Source organism: Anastrepha ludens, chromosome X (genome assembly GCF_028408465.1).
Source record: "Anastrepha ludens isolate Willacy chromosome X, idAnaLude1.1, whole genome shotgun sequence".
Taxonomy (NCBI): domain Eukaryota; kingdom Metazoa; phylum Arthropoda; class Insecta; order Diptera; family Tephritidae; genus Anastrepha; species Anastrepha ludens.
This window is the reverse complement of record NC_071503.1, coordinates 84,483,684-84,500,776: the sequence shown is the minus strand read 5'-3', so window position 1 is coordinate 84,500,776 and position 17,093 is coordinate 84,483,684. Positions and strand designations below refer to the sequence as shown.

Here is a 17,093-nt window from a genome sequence, read left to right as displayed (position 1 = left end):
ATGACCAACACAAAAGACGAACGAGTAACATGTGCAGAATATGTTAGCGCCCAATATGCACACAGCATTCTTCAAATTCATTTGCATACAATAAAAATGTGAAAATAATGAAGACAATTGAATAATTTAAATTTGTTTGCATCCTTAATTATAAGAAATAATCAATAAAATAATATTTTATAAAGAAAATAATATATTAAAATGTTTTTCCTTCAAAAACTGAGAAAAAACGAGAAAAAAAGCTACTGGCCACACCTGTACCCGGCTATAAGAAGTCGTAGGTGTCAACTTTGAAAGCTTATATCTCATCAATTCATGGACCTAGCATAACAAATAAGACACCAATCGACGTATATTTACTTCGTTTTCCTATATCAAAAATTTCAAGTCTATATTTTTAGCGATTTAGGAGCTACATCACTCCAAAGTAGCTACTGGCCACACCTGTACTTGGGTATAAGTCCTAGGGTTAATTACGGATTTTGAGTTGAGCGCGAAAAAGTAGATCATCTACTTATATGTGAACGTATTATTAAACATAAAATGAACGCACCATTAGGGTGCTCCGTGCGCATATGGGCATATACATAACTTGCACATCTGAATATATATTTTGGGACAATGCATGTACGTAGATGTTTGTATTTTGAGCAAAACAATGCATATTCGTATATATGTATGTATGTACATATAACCGGACACACTCACTTTATGACTCTACATGCGCATGTTTCCAAAACTAAAATTCTAAGCCCAGCAACAAGAACAAAATACATTAACAGGCGCATCGTAGGTGCCACGATTATCTTTTCGCGACGGCACTCATACCGGTATTTTGATAATCTAGGCTGCCAAAACTATTTTAACGTTTTTTATAGTCTTAAATACTTTTATTCATCATCATTTAGACAATGGACTTTTTTTATTGAACTATTATACAATATTATTAACCCTTAAATGACCGTGGTATCTTTAAAGATACAACCATTTTGTACTAGAATAAATAGAAAATGCATTTTTTTTTGGGTATTTATAGGTTAAATTATATAAAATAGACATCATTATTAATGTTTTAATTATTTATTATCAAATGCCAAGTTTCACAGAAGGTGTCAAATAAAATACATTATTTGAACCAAAAAAACATATCTAATTCAATCAATAATCTTACGTCAATAAGAACTAAAGCAAAATGAAACAAATTAAAGGAAAAAATTACAAATTTTCATTATCTGATGAATCAGATTCGTTAGGTTGGGCCAGAATGAGTAAACTTAACGATTCCGGTAAATATGATTCTAATTTTCCTCTTTTCACATTTCTAGTGCTGCTAAATAAAGGGTCTGAACTTAAAAAAAGTCGACTAAAAATGTCTCTATTGCAGTTTTCTCGGGAAAAATTTCCTGCGAGGTCTTGGCGGTAAGTTCTAAAATGTTTATTCCTTGCTTCTGCAGCTTTCTCCGAAAGTTGCCCAATAGGCACCAATGCATTTTTTATGATTAATGCACCATGCACAAGCATTTTGTGCATTGTCGGTGTCATCGGGTGCCATGGGTATAATTCAACGTACAACTGAGCTGTGTCAAATGCATATTTATCATACTTCTCCGAGTCCACTTTATGTCCGCATGAAATTGTCTCCAATATGAATTTTAACCGATAAATGAGATCATAGTTGATTCCGGTTATTTCCGCAGCTAACTTTGGATCTTCGAAAAATCTCTTGCTTGTGTTAGCATCATTCGTGTTTCCAAAGTTAGCTTTTGGCATATCAACGAGCAAGCCAGTCTCGTTACGGAATCTCCGTTGGATTTCAAGTTTCCCCCCTTTCTCGAGCGTTTTTTCCGCTTCTGTCTTTCTTTCTCTGTATGTTCGAACAAGCAACTTGTAGGCAAGATGGAGAATACTCTCAAAGATTCTTATCCTGGCGTGCAAACAGATAAACCAAACTCAAGGCATTCGTGGTTAATATCGTGCTTTAAATGCAGCTGATTAAAATCTTTGGATGTAGCGCCACAAATATAGCACTTATTGGTAGAAGTTGTGCCAGAAGCAGCGTTGCACACTTTGCCATCTACCATTGTCATGACGAATACGTGACTGACTTCAAAGGTTAAACTATTGTATTTAGTTCTAAATCCGTAGCTGACAGCGATTTCAAAGATTCAGTTACGAAGTCAATTTCCTCTTTAGTTATGTCCACACTTTCTTTCACAAACCGGAACCTCAAAGGACGACAAAAACGAGCTGAAGAGGGCGTTGGATTTTCCCAAACTACTTTATCACTTTTTCCACAGACTAACCTTAATGGATCAAAACTGGTTCGGAAGATATTTGAATCACTTTCTTGTTTTTGATTAAACTGTGACTGCTGTGAGCCGTCGCATTCCCATTTACAAATAACTTTCAGGGACAATCTTTCTTGTTCTTTAAGGGCTGAAGGAACTATTTCCAAATAAGTTAATAAGCGTTTCACTGTAACATCGACCAAGGGCTGTAAATCACATTCGGCACTAGTGCATGTAATTCTGATAGATTCAGTAGGCGGATACAATTCATTTTTGGCTTTTTGAATAAGTGTGTAGCAGAGCTGCACCTGGATGTCTCCTGATCGAAAAACACGAAACCAGATCGATCATGTTGTGATAGATGGAAGACACGCTTCTAGTGTATTAGATGTACGTACGATCCGAGGACCCAACATCGACTCGGATCACTACCTTGTTGCAGCCAAACTGCGCACCCGCCTCTGTGCAGCAAAAAACGTGCATCTACCTACGCAAAGAATGTTCGACATCGAAAAGCTGCAATCACAACAGACAGTCAGAAGATTCGCCACTCGACTCTCACTCCTGCTCTCAGAGAGTACTGCCCAACAAACTGGCATCCACGAACAATGGAGCAACATTTCTCGTTCTCTACGTACCGCCGCCGAAGAAGAAATCGGATTCCAGCGAGCCCGAAAAAACAATTGGTACGACGAGGAATGTCATGCTGCCGCCGAAAGAAATGATGCTGCCTATAGAGCCACGCTGCGATCGGGCGCAACGCGAGCCATGTGGGATCGCTACAAAGAGCTAAAAAAGGAAGAGAGACGTATCATCCGAAAGAAGAAACGAGAGGCTGGGATACGTAAGTGCGAGGAGCTGGAGTTGCTGGCCAACAGGAACAACGCCCGAAAATTCTATTTATTCTAAAAGTTCGGCGGCTTACAGAAGGTTTTAAGACCGGGGCGTTTTCCTGTAAGAACAAAGACGGCGGTGACTGACATCCAGAGCAATCTTAAATTATGGAGGGAACACTTCTCGAACCTGTTAAACAGTGACAGCTGCGCATGTCACCGAGAAAGTGAAGATCCCGATACCCCAATCGTTAACGACGGAATTGTCGTTCCGCTACCCGATCATGACGAGGTGAGAATAGCGATAACGCGGCTAAAGAACAACAAAGCCGCGGGCGCCGTCGGACTGCCGGGTGAGCTATTCAAACATGGCGGCGAGGAGCTGGTAAGGTGCATGCATCAGCTTCTATGCAAAATATGGTCGGATGAAAGCATGCCTGCCGATTGGAATTTAAGTGTGCTCTGCCCAATCCATAAGAAGGGCGATCCTGCAATTTGTGCCAATTACCGCGGTATTAGTCTTCTAAATATCGCCTATAAGGTTCTAGCGAGTGTATTGTGTGAAAGGCTGAAGCCCACCGTGAACCAACTGATTGAACCTTATCAGTGTGGCTTCAGACCTGGAAAGTCTACCATCGACCAAATATTCACAATACGCCAAATCTTGGAAAAGACCCATTAAAGGAGAATCGACACACCATCTTTTAGTCGACTTCAAAGCCGCATTCGACAGTACGGAAAGGAGTTACCTGTATGCCGCGATGTCTGAATTTGGTATCCCCGCAAAACTAATACGGCTATGTAAGATGACGTTGCTGAACACCAGCAGCGCCGTCAGAATTGGGAAGGACCTCTCCGAGCCGTTTGATACCAAACGAGGTTTCAGACAGGGTGACTCGCTGTCGTGTGACTTCTTTAACCTGATGTTGGAGAGCATCGTACGAGCCGCAGAACTTAATCGCTCAGGCACAGTTTTTTATAAGAGCGTACAATTGCTGGCGTATGCCGATGATATTGACATCATCGGCCTTAACAACCGCGCTGTTAGTTCTGCCTTCTCCAAACTGGACAAAGAGGCAAAGCGAATGGGTCTGGTGGTGAACGAGGACAAAACGAAGTACCTCCTGTCTTCAAACAAACAGTCGGCGCACTCGCGTATCGGCACCCACGTCACCGTAGACAGTTATAATTTCGAGGTTGTAAAAGACTTCGTCTATTTAGGAACCAGCATTAACACCGATAACAATGTCAGCCTTGAAATCCAACGTAGAATCTCTCTTGCCAATAAGTGCTACTTTGGACTAAGTAGGCAACTGAGCAGTAAAGTCCTCTCTCGACGAACAAAACTAACACTCTACAAGACTCTCATCATGCCCGTCCTAACGTATGGCGCAGAAGCTTGAACGATGGCAACATCCGATGAAGCGACGCTTGGAGTGTTCGGGAGAAAGATTCTGCGTAAGATTTTTGGACCTTTGCACGTTGGCAATGGCGAATATCGCAGACGATGGAACGACGAGCTGTATGAGCTTTACGACGACATAGACAGCGGCTACGCTGGCTAGGTCATGTCGTCCGAATGGATACAAACGCTCCGGCTTTGAAAGTATTCGGTACCAGCTGGTAGTAGCAGAGGAAGAGGGCGGCCTCCTCTGCGTTGGAAAGATCAGGTGGAGAAGGACCTGGCTTCACTTGGTGTGTCCAACTGGCGCCGATTAGCACGAGAAAGAAACGACTGGCGCGCTTTGCTAAACTCGGCCAAAATCGCGTAAGCGGTTATAGCGACAATTAAGAAGAAGAGTTTTGAATGTCTTTTAATACTTTAGAAGCAGTTCTGAGTTCTGCAGTTTTGCGTCTTTTAGATCTTTCACCTGAGTCAGTGAAATGTTTCTGAGGACGGCCACATCGTTTCGGTATTGCTGCAACAGTTAATTCAAAACCTCCTTCCAACCAAGACATGTACTTTGATAGGAAAACATCTTCCTTTTTATGTACTTGTAGCCACTTTTTCTTGATTTGTGATTTAAAATGTGAAAAATTGTGCTTAAGAGCTGATATCTGTTCGTCAGAGTATTTTTCACTTGACAAAAGCTCCTGTTGTAAGAGTTTAATTTTTCGTCCAAATTTGGTAAATTCTGACCTAGCATGCGGTCGAATAGGTATTTTCGAGTCACAATTCGAACCCCTGAAGTGCCTTGAGAACCTTAAACAAACCAAAAAATAACAAGTATAGAAAACGCTTTTAAAAAAAACTGTTCCATGAATCTTTTGAAATTCCACAATTAATTAATCTCCGGTTTTCTGCAGCTAATTCTACTTTATTCTACATTTCAAAGCATATCTACACAATCTGAAAAAAAATCAAGCTTGGACGGACTTGGAAGTATAACTTTCAGCTTAACAAATAAAAAAAATGTGTAAAAAATGCACTATTTCTCCTTGTACGGAGTTCAATAAATTACGTTATTAATGAACAAAATCTATAAAATATTTATTAAATTTGGAAAAAACATACCTGAAGCTTCAATTTCCATCATTAAAACGAGACATATAACTTTAAATAAGTTAACTTTACTTTTTTGAAGATTTGTTGCTTGCCAAACGCCGAGCGAGATATGTGTAGTGTGATAAGCAATGAACTTTTAACTGCCAATACGGCGGTAGCGCACGCGACGAAAAAGCGCGAGAGGGGGTGGAGTGAATACTCTATTATGTTATCTTTCTATTTTATTCATTATTAAAATCAATTAATGCATTTTACAAAATTGACTTTTGGCCGCCTAGATTATCAAAATACCGGTATGTGCGGCGCTGAACAGTTTCAAATATTGTAAAGCACAACTAAAACAAATTCATTGATAACTGATCGAGCTAATATTTCTACGAGCAAAGTACTTTCATTCATAAAACGAGCCGCCCATATTAGTCCAGTAAAAAGAGACCAAAAAAATAGCCAAGTAAGTATTTTTAGGAGTACGCGAGCTTATGGTTTTATTATGTGAAACCCATCACCGTGAACTTAAGTTTGAGTTTTCGGGGTCGAGGGTTGTGTCCCGCGGTCGCCATCTTAGAAATAAGGGTGCAACTGGTTTTTTGTGAGATACTTTTTTGTAGATAATAATATTATCTACAACTTTCATTCAAAACTTTTTATTGTAAAATCTATTCTCTATTTGTTATACAAACTTCACTTTCTGTGGTTTTGGCTTTTATTAGTCGAATTTGAGTTGTATACCTATTCACAATTGAATCGGAGATAAGGAAATGGTCGTTTTGGTTTTCGTGTGCTGAATGCACCGTTTCCAGAGAGTTTTCGAACAGAGACTTAATGTCTAAGTTTTCGCTCTCGTCAATTTTTTGTCGACTTAAAAAATCAGCCACATTATTTTCCTTACCTTGTATATAATCAACTTCGATCTCATATTCGAATATGTCATATATATTCCACCTTAGAATGCGTGCACTCGTATCTTTCATAGAATATAGCTATTTTAGTGGCTTGTGATCCGTTTGAACGGTCTAAAATGCTTAGCCCACGCTATCGCTAATGTATGGTAACGTTTTTCGAAGCCGTTTAATGTGCGACTAGGCTAATGTGCAAATAGGATTGCCATTTTCGCTAAGAGCCGCGCCTATCGCAACATTGCTTGCATTCGTTGTCACAAAAAATTTTCGAAAAAGTCTGGGAATGCTAAAAGTGGGGAGAGGTCATTATGAGTTTCAATTTATCAAAATACTCAATATACTCTAAATCGTTAACATTGATTTTTTCATTTTTCTTTAAATATTTTATTATAGGAGAGGCTACCATTGAGAAATTTTTGATAAATTTACGATAATAACCAGTCACGCTTAAAAAAGACTGAGTCTCTTTAACGGTTTGGGGCAATTTTACTCTTTGTGTTGCTTATGTTTTTTTTAGGATTCGCCTAAATGCCATCCGTGGTAACTATATGACCTAAAACTTCACTAAGCCTTGACAAGAAATTGCATTTTTCATATTGTATTTCCAGATTGTTTTCGGACAGCCTATTGAATATTTTGGTTAAACTCTCACTGTGCTCTCTTATGGATGGTGAAAATATTAATATATCACTCATATATATTATACAGATTTTATTAATGTAGTTACTTAAAATTGTGTTCATCATGCGTTGGAATGTAGCCGGCACATTATTGAGAACAAATGGCATACGCGTAAATTCATAATGTCCATTTGGACCTGAAAAAGCTGTTTTCTCTATATTGGTCTCAGACATTAAAATCTGGTGGAATCCTTTTGCCAAGTCAATTGTGAAAAAATATTGTGCGCCCCCTAGTTTTTCAAAAAGTGACTCTACGTTTGGCATAGGAAACCTATCGTCTACAGTTACGCTGTTTAGTTTTCGGTAATCTATAACCAGGCGCCATTGCTTCCTAACATCACTGGTTGACTTTTTCTCAACGATCCACAATGGTGAGTTATACGGAGATTTACTTGGTCTAATGATCCCATTTTTTAACATGGATTCCAAGTGACTATTCGTGTTCATTGACTGTAAAATCACTCCTAACTTACTATGTAAGTCTTCGATACTACTAGCCCTAATATTCCTGACCTCCTTTCTTAAATTTAAAAATGTTGTTATTACGCCAAATTCCTCCTTTAATTTGTGTAGAATGTCATCAAAAGTTGGATCATTAAGTTGTTGGATAACATGCATTTCAGCTTGTTGCATAAAACTGTAGAAATTGTGTGCTTTCCTTCTTCGCTCACTAGCGACATAGTTGTTGACACATCTCTTAAAAAATGGGTGATTGTGTACTCACTTTGGCCATCGAAATATGGTATACTGCGCGCCTCTCTTAACGCCTCTGCCTGATTTTTGTTTTTTTTTTTCGATTTTTGTGGGTTTATTTTTTGTTTTTATTCGCAATTTTTGTATATGGTTTATTAATGTTCAAACTCTTTAATTGTCTTATTAGTAATATTAGTTTCAGCTCCGCAACAAGTTTTAAATTTCACCTTGAAGATTCATTAAGCAGCATATTTTTTGTTTGCTCTTTTATTGTTTTTGATTAGAGTTAGTTTTAATCAGAGTACTATTAATAGTGTTTGTTGTTTTGATAAATTGTAATGTTTATTAGATTATAATTTTTTAAACTCAATAATAGTCGTTTTTTCAACATATATAAGTTTAACATAACATTTAAGACCTTTTCCACTGTTAACACCTTTTATACATTTGTGCTTTATCTTATTCGGCAACAACGTTTACGAACCCTCTGTTTATTAACGGCGCAACCAGAGAATGTTAATGCAATGAGAAGGAGCAAATGTTAAATGAGCTTTTTTCGAGTTCTAATTTGTAGATTCAAACTAAGGTAATTTCAAATTCAACTTTCGTCACGAGTGGGGAATTGCAGATATTTACCACGCGAGTGACGCGAGTGTTTACTTACCACGCTAGGACAGGAATTCAGATTTTTTCTGCATTTACCAAACTACTGAGGAATTTCATAAGATTTTTCGGCACACTACTAAGGAAATCGACTTATTTCATGCCCACAGCGAAGCGAATAAATTTGCGATTAAGAAGGTCGCGCGGCAGTTAATTTGTGGTGCAGAAGCTAAAGTCGGCGGAATTATTCGTTTTGTTTTTTGGCACGTACATATTTAATTCAGGTTCAAGTCCTGAAGTCATATTTTTTTTTTCTTGCACATTTTTCTTTTACAATTCAAACCAGGAAAGTTTAGTAAAATTTTTGAGTTTATTTTAATTAAAATTTCTTTAAAATAGTGTTTTTTTTGTATTTCATAAATGGAAATTTCTTTACGGTATAAAATAGTTCATACTGGATATGACCTGATTTTTATATAAATCAATCAAAACAGAAAATATGTACATATGTATGTCTATAATCTATTTCATCAAATCCAAATTATATTGAAGAGAAAATATCATTCTAATATCCGTCCAGAAAGCCAAACGCGCATACACACATACATATGCATATAATTACGCATACAAACTTTCAACTAACGCAGAATATGTGCATATAAAACTGCGAATCGAATAAATGAGTGATTTAGAAAAGTTTATTAGTAATTATAGATTAGCGCAATCGTCTTTCACGATGTTGTGTATGCGGTACATAGTCTCATGTTTGACTCAGGTTCAAATCCGTTAGGTACTTTTCTTTGTTCGAAATTTTTATTTAATTTTTTGTATTTGGTTTAATTAGAATTGATTTAAAATAGTGTATTCAGGTTTTTCTAATACCTGTTATTTAGAAATTTATTTTCTATATAACATTATTAATACTTCTTTTGAATTAATTTACTATATGTAAAACAGCCATAAAGGCAATCATTTGAATATGCATTCCTATATTTAATCTCTTTTGTCAAATCTGAACCACTTACATACACATATTGATGAGAAAATATTCGAATATCCATGGATGCATCCAGAAAACCAAACGCGCATGCACGCATATGTATATAAATATATACAAACCTTCAACGAACGCAAAATGTATGCATATAAAAAACAACAACTGCGACCGTCTTCTTGTCCGTCAGTGAAAAGATGGGATATGTATACCCTATGAGCAAAAAGAACCGGGAAGGTGATGTTGACTGTTTCCTTCGATTGCCAAGGCATAGTCCACCATGAGTACCTTCCATCGGGCCAGACAGTCAATAAAGAATATTATTTATCCGTTTTGAAACCTTAGAGAGATGCTGTGTGTTGCAAACCGCCGGAAATGTGAGAAAACAATTCTCAGATTTTGCATGATGATAACGCGCCATCGCACTGATCAAAGAGAATACAAATCGGCCTGCCGCGGGTGTTTGGAGGACTGGGTTAAACGTTGGCACATGTGTGTTGCTTCAGACGGGTCAAATTTTGAAGGAGATAATATAAATTTGCCTTAAATTTAACTCTGTTTTGTTTAATTTAAACATTCCCGGTACTTTCTGATCATAAGGTACATATATGCGGCTTTGCGGACAGCAATGTGTGATTCGCTGGAAGTCGCATTAACTCGCGACTGTCGAACAGTTAGAAGACATATTTACATACATATAAGGGTGCATACATACATACGGAGCCGCGGCCACTCGACATGACAAAAATTCAAGATTTATCAAATATTGGCAAATAATTCGCGAAATATTCCAATATTGACTATTTTCGAATGGTTGCGAAAATTGGCATATGGGCGGCTCGTTTTATGAATGAAATTGAAATATGAGCTCTAACTTATGAATGAACTTTTTGTTTTTGTTCTAAATTGTTCAGCACCGTCGCTGATAGAATCATGGCCGCTGCGACTGCGTCTACGAATGTATTTTGTTTTTGTAGTCGCTAGGCTTAGATTTTAGCTTTGGGCGACATGCGCATGTGAGGTATGTGTTTTTGTTGTGTTCTAGAACATTTTAGAATGTGTGGTGGCAAAGCGGCCATCGCGTTGCGCTTGCTGTTGCTTTTGCGTCTATCAAAGTATTGTGTTTTTGTAAGAATAATATTAGGAATATCGACTGGTGAAAGACAAAAGTACACGGAAGCAAGAAGAGAGCGCTGTGCTCGTGCATATATGCATGAATGTATGAACGTGCATGGATGTAGTAACATATGAATACAATTATTTTGTAGGAAGTTTAGAAGGCAAGTAGGTATACTCATATATACATACATAGAGCAGAATTGTTTTTGCACTTGTTAGGAAGAAACTCGTTCACTAGTGCGTATGTGTATTTGATTTCTTGTAAGAATGTGATGTGCTGTGACATGTGTACATACATAAGTCAAGGTTATTTGGGCATACTTGCATATGTGATATGATGTTCTTGCGCTTGTGCATTATTGTTTTTCAAATACAAATGTACATACATACATATGTATGTAAATGCTGTCGAATACATAAACTATACATTGACATACAATATAAAATAAGTGTTGATTTATCTTAAGCCGTTCTTTTTTTCTGAATGCAAATACCTCCTATTGACATGTACATACATATTATGTACTTATGTATATTATCATATACCATCATTTATTTACATATAAAGTATACGTTCATTTATGTACATATGTGTGTAATGAAAAACTTCATGAATTACTTTCAGAACTTTATTAAAATTTATTCGCGTCACGCGCATGCACAAAACCTTTTGTTCACAACGCAGGCGCAGAAATAAACGCTCTGCGTATTTATCCTCCCCACGTGACTCGCCATCAATTCTCGGTGCAAATTTTTTTTTTTTCGTTTTTAAATTTTTTTTTTTTAATGTAATCGTAAAAAAATTTGTAATAAATTTTATGTATCCGCTTATCATTTCAAAAGTAACAAAATGGTAAAAAAATAAGCAGTCGAAGAAATAAACGCACCGCCTATTTTTCCTCGCCACATGTTAGACTCGAGTTCAATTTTTAAATTTTTTTTTTTTAAATCGTTTTTTTTTTAATGTATATTAATTGAAAAAAAAAATTATGTAATAAATTTTACGTATTCGCTTATTATTTCAAAAATACGAAAATAGTAAAAATTTAATTGGTTTAATGACGAGGTGAGAAATGTGTTGTGTGTTGAGGTGAAAGATGTGTGGTGTTTTAAATTTTTGTGTGGGCAAAACTCAGTGTGGTGTCTATAAACTCGGTGTGCTAAATTCCCTTACTTCAAATCTTTCAAATCTCAATTGTACTAAAAAAAGCTCACAGTAACATTTGCACCTTCTCATTGCATTAACATTCTCTGGTATCAGTCTCATGTAATTGAATGAGTGATGCGCGACGATTACAGCGAACTGCAATCATGACTCCGCCTCCTCTGCTACATCCAGTTTTGACAGCATCTCTGTCTTAACGAAAAAGAACGTAAATGTTTGGATCGAAAAATTCAGCATCAAAAAAGTTTGAGTTGAGCCAAGTCTCGGTTATAACCACCACATCATACTCACAACATGAACTAATAGCGTTTTCTTTTCTACATGAAAATGTTGCCCTGTGCTGCCACTTTCGAATTTTGTGTTCTTTTGTAAAATGAATGCAATTTTTCCAAGGGGCAGCTTTATCGTTTCTCCAAGGGTAAACCTAAAAAAATGTGAAAGTGCAACATTTCTTGCCCTCTCTGGTATCGACGGGGGAGATAATTGCCCTATTAATCAGCTGATCAGTAACAAAAGTAGCCCCTTATTTGACTCTTTCTTGCTCACATTAATCGGCTGTGTCCGAGCAGCACAGATGAAGTCTACACATTTTTGACATTTCATTTTAGCAGTCGTGAATTGAAAAAGCGAAAATTGAGATTATACATAAATAGAACTATCAAAATATTGTAGCTGCCCGTGATATTTGCAAATTGAAATTACCAAAATCAGTAAAATAAATTGTATTTTGTCTGGTAAATGTGTTTGCGCGAAAATACAGAGTTTACATATGTATACATAGTTACCTCCATACAAATAATTGGTGTCATAGGTGGAAGAACATTGTTAGCCGGGAAATGAAAAAACGATACTTGATTTTAGCAAACAGTTTAATAAATGACCTCCTGGAGTCGTCGTCCTCTTCTTCAGATGACGAGGAGCTCGGCGTACTTTTAAATCCAAAAATTAACTAATAATTCTGTTCAGTGCTTGTTTATATACTGTATGTTTTTATAATTTATTAACATTTACAGTTTAAACAAAATTTTCGCATTGAGCGTGAAAGTGCGAATGATTTAATCGCAAAATACACAAACAGCTCGTACTATATAAGGAGGAACTATAAAGGAGGGAGACCACAAGTAACGCCAAACACACACGTGTTATTGTTTTTATGGTAACAATGGAATGACTCCAATGTGTATGCTTTTAATTCAAATAATTTTCTTATGTAGGTTTTGCTGCAATAAAACTACCATACGTGAGGTTAGCAACCTGTTTAATGTGTCATATTCTTGTGCCCATAACGTGATAAACAATGTTGTGTCGTTTCAGATTGGACTTTCACCAGACATCATAAAACTCCCTCAAAGTGCTACTGAAAAAGAGATTATATCAAATGAGTTTGCGTCAATCTCTGGTTTTCCTAACGTATTAGCCTGCATTGACGGAACCTACATTTCGACAAGGACGCCGAAAAAAAAAATTCGTTCAACATATATAAATAGGCATGACACAATTTCCGTGACTATGCAGGGTATATGTAATGCAAATCTAAAATTTTTAGATGTTTTCACTGGCGTGGCGAGTAAAGTGCACGAATCGCGTGTGTTGAAGTTATCTTTCATTGGTAAAGAAGTTCCAAAGCTATGTTTACCAAAATATCATGTGTTAGGGGATTCTGCATATCCGGTTCGAAATTATTTGCTAACGCCGTATAGGGATTACGGGAATTTAACTGAGCAAGAAAAGAGATACAATTACAAATTTAGTCAAACACGGGTCTGAATTGAAAACACCTTTGGATTGTTAAAATGCCGTTTCCGGCAACTTATGCGATTAGATTTTCATGAAGTTGAGACTAAAGCGAAATTTATACTAGCATGCTGCGTACTTCATAATATTTGCATAGACAAACAAGATTTTATAGTGAAAGAAGAATACTGCGTTGATCCTGCTTCCGTTCAGGAACAACATTTTCCTTTCGAAGTAAGCGACACTGTTCTTACTGAGCTGGGCGAAATAAAAAGAAGCCAAATAAAGTCACTTTTTTGACATGTTTTTTTAAAGTACCTAAATTTTTTTATGAAAATCGGAAATTTTCTACTTAGCAACATTGAATAGGTTAGTTCAAAAACAGTAAATGTTCAAAATTAACGTTCCGAGGAAATCAAAAAATTGTTTTTAACTTCGTTCGGCATTTCCTCTTATTTGTTCAATATTAACAGCTAAGTATCGTTTTAAGGCCAGTCAATGACCAAACATGTAAAATTTTGGACTAGCACGGTTTTCGAACGCACTAATTGTATTAACGAGATGTACCTTGAAAGAAACTTCAATAAATATTAAAAAACTACTTTTTCTTTTGTTTTATATATTGTATTTATTGAAAATAAGGGAGATCATATTTATTTGATTCAAGCAGGTACTAAGTAAAAAATAAATAGGCGAAACATTGGACCAGGAACGAAAGGCACTTCTTCCCATTTTATACTTAATTACAGAAGCCTGCAAAACCAAAATATTTCAATTAACATTTAATGGATCATAAGCAGCATACACAATTCAAATCGGCTTTAATAACTTACCTCACACGCCCACAGCCTCAAGCTGGTTTGATTTCACTGATGCACTTTTCCAAAAGGCTTTCGATTCTTGCAGCTTTCTCTATTCTTTCCTTGTGTCGCTTCTTTCTGGCTTCCTTCCTAGCAGCAATTTCTAACATAGTTTCTTGCAGCGTTTTCCTCTTTCTTTGCTTTTCTTTTGCTGCGACCTCTTTTTTTATCATACATTGGCTACTTATTTTTACTGCCGGCTCAATGGAATCATCTATTTTGCATATTTTTTCGAGCTCTTCTTCAAACTGTAGCTTTTGGCGTTTTGCACCTGAGGTGCTGTTATTTTCCACCGCCACTTTTCTACGTTTCATGATGGTCTTATACCTTTCTTCACACTGCTTCCAACTTTTCCCATCGAACTCTGCGCCAATTTTCATCCACATGTCCTTTTTTCTTTACCTGCTTGAAGGGAGAAACGTCCGGCAAATAGGAGGCGTATTTATCCAGCAGAAGTCTCGTTTCGCCTTCCGTCCATACTATCAAAAAGGATCGTTTAAATAAATTTTTCACTTTTTCACATTTGACAGAAAAGTCAAGACATTCTCATTTTACCTGTAACTGTTTTTCTGCTAATAGGACTTTCTTCATTAGCTAGCATTCTTTTATTTTTTTATTTTAAACTGTCCACCAAAAATTTCTGCAATTCGTTGTCGGATTAGCGCGCGAAAAAACAGCTGATTGCATTTCAGGGTTACAGTTTGTGTTCTTTTTTAAATGTGCTCTGAATTTAGTAAGCTGTCATAATGATTTGAGAAGACCCCCAGTTTAAAGTTCACTCGCTTTAGAGAATCAACAGCCACATCCTTCTTTACAAGGCTATAGCAAGATATCATTTCGGAACTAATAGATGAATGCTTAGATACGTAGGCGATAATATTATTTGTTGTTACAGATGGCTTAAATGAAGATAAGTGTAACCATTTCATTATATGCGCAACATTTAATTCATCATTTGAGCTCGACCCAACAACGATTTTACGAGTAAGCGCTTTCACTTTTGGCTTATTCGAAGTACCAATAGAATGCGGACGCAGAGTTAGAAGCAGAAGCAGAGGCATCCGCAGCAGAGGCATTTTGTTCGGGATGTGAAGTTAATTTAGCTACGTCGGCGTAGGATGCAGTCACAGCCGCAGCAGAATCCATCACCGCTGCTGAACACGATACTTTGTTGGTATTGCGTTTCTCGATTGGCTGAGCTGTTTGTAAGAGTTGATTAGATTTATTTCCCTCTTCGACAGCTGGGAGAGGATTTATGTGAAGAGAAAGCGAAGAAGCGGTAGATGGCAAATTAACGGCAGACTTAGGAGACAATTGTTTTGATGCACTTTTCACATTTTTATTAGCACACTTGCAAGAGCATGCAATGCGTCGGAGTTCTTTAACTTCTTTTGTGAGCATGGAAATAGCAGATACCACATCTTCAGCGTGTGATTTGCGCATAGCTTTAGTCTCTGAATGCATATGTTTTTCAACTAAGAGCTGCTTTTCTGTTTGTAAAATATTTAGCATTGTCACCGCGCTCTTGTATTCTATTTTAAGAGCAGAAATTTCATTTAGCACGGTTAACAAAGAGACTTGCTGGTTATTGTCGTTTATATTTTGATTTGACTGTTTAGTCGGCAACGGTTGTTGTTTTGCGATATTCACATTTTGATTTTGTGTATTAGATAAACACGCACTTTTCGTTTTATTTATTATGCACTCACTTGGGGAAGGGCATAGGGGAGGGGAGCGAATAGACGCCCGACGAGTAGCCTGACAGTCCTTGCACAAATATTTGTTGTTACAGCTAAGTAAAAGTTCTAAATCGCTTTGCAAAATCCAAACACAACCTAAATGGAAAAATTCGCCGCACATAGCAGAGAACGTAAATTCATAGAGAAGGCTCAGGAACGAATGGGCAGGTTAAATGTCAAAACACATCAAAACGAGGGTAGGAAGTTAACAGTAGAGAGTTAACATAGCGGAGCGTAGTCAACATAGCGGAGCGTAGTCAACATAGCGGAGCGTAGTCAACAGAAATAAATATAGCGTTTGCATTGAAATGTAAAATGCCATGATTTGATGTTAGGGAAAAGAAAATAACAGCAGACTTGTACATTTTTCTTTCATGCTTATTTGCCGTCGGCATTTTGCATGCGCAAATGGATTATTTCTTGTGAGATGAATAAATTAATTCTAAGTAACGCAATAGCACCGTAGGCCTAAGTAGCTAGAGTGCTCTATCAGTTAGTGTTATATTTCATATCTCTCTAATAAATAATAATAATAATAATTGTAAGTATATGCATGCACGAATATGAAATTTTAAGTATCTCATTGACTAAATTGTATTGAATTTAGGTCTATTATCAAAATTATTCAAATATCATAACACAAAAAATAACTTTGTAAACCATTCATTAACATCAAGGTTTATTATTCAGCAAAGTGTTGAATTAATATAACATCTACCATCCATTTTCATGTGGGCAGAAAAAAACATGACTTGCCTCAAAACCCAGCTCATACACCTCTCATACAGATCTACATATAAAGAATTCAAAGCAAATAGACAAACGTATTTCTAATATACATATGTATGTATGTATGTATGCAAAAATCACATTTCTTTTTCATGCTTATTTCCCGTAGGCATTTTGCATGCGCAAATGCATTATTTCTTGTGAGATGAATAAATTAATTCTAAGTATATGCATGCATGAATGTGAAATTT

General features: G+C 36.6%; 1 protein-coding gene across 1 annotated transcript; it reads right to left on the bottom strand.

Moving 5' to 3' along the window:
• Nucleotides 1-14,168: 14,168 nt before the first annotated feature.
• On the bottom strand, nucleotides 14,169-16,222 carry LOC128869322 (uncharacterized). Its single transcript, XM_054111853.1, has 2 exons — nucleotides 14,348-16,222; nucleotides 14,169-14,267 (listed from the first exon to the last, which is right to left on the bottom strand). Exon 1 carries the CDS (start codon nucleotides 15,884-15,886, stop codon nucleotides 15,380-15,382), a length of 507 nt encoding a protein of 168 aa, XP_053967828.1. The 5' UTR covers nucleotides 15,887-16,222; the 3' UTR covers nucleotides 14,169-14,267; nucleotides 14,348-15,379.
• Between the last annotated feature and the right edge of the window lie 871 nt (nucleotides 16,223-17,093).

What these genes read in the sequence shown, in the direction of transcription:
- LOC128869322 (XM_054111853.1), bottom strand. Translation starts at nt 15,886, where the DNA reads ATGCTAAATATTTTACAAACAGAAAAGCAGCTCTTAGTTGAAAAACAT.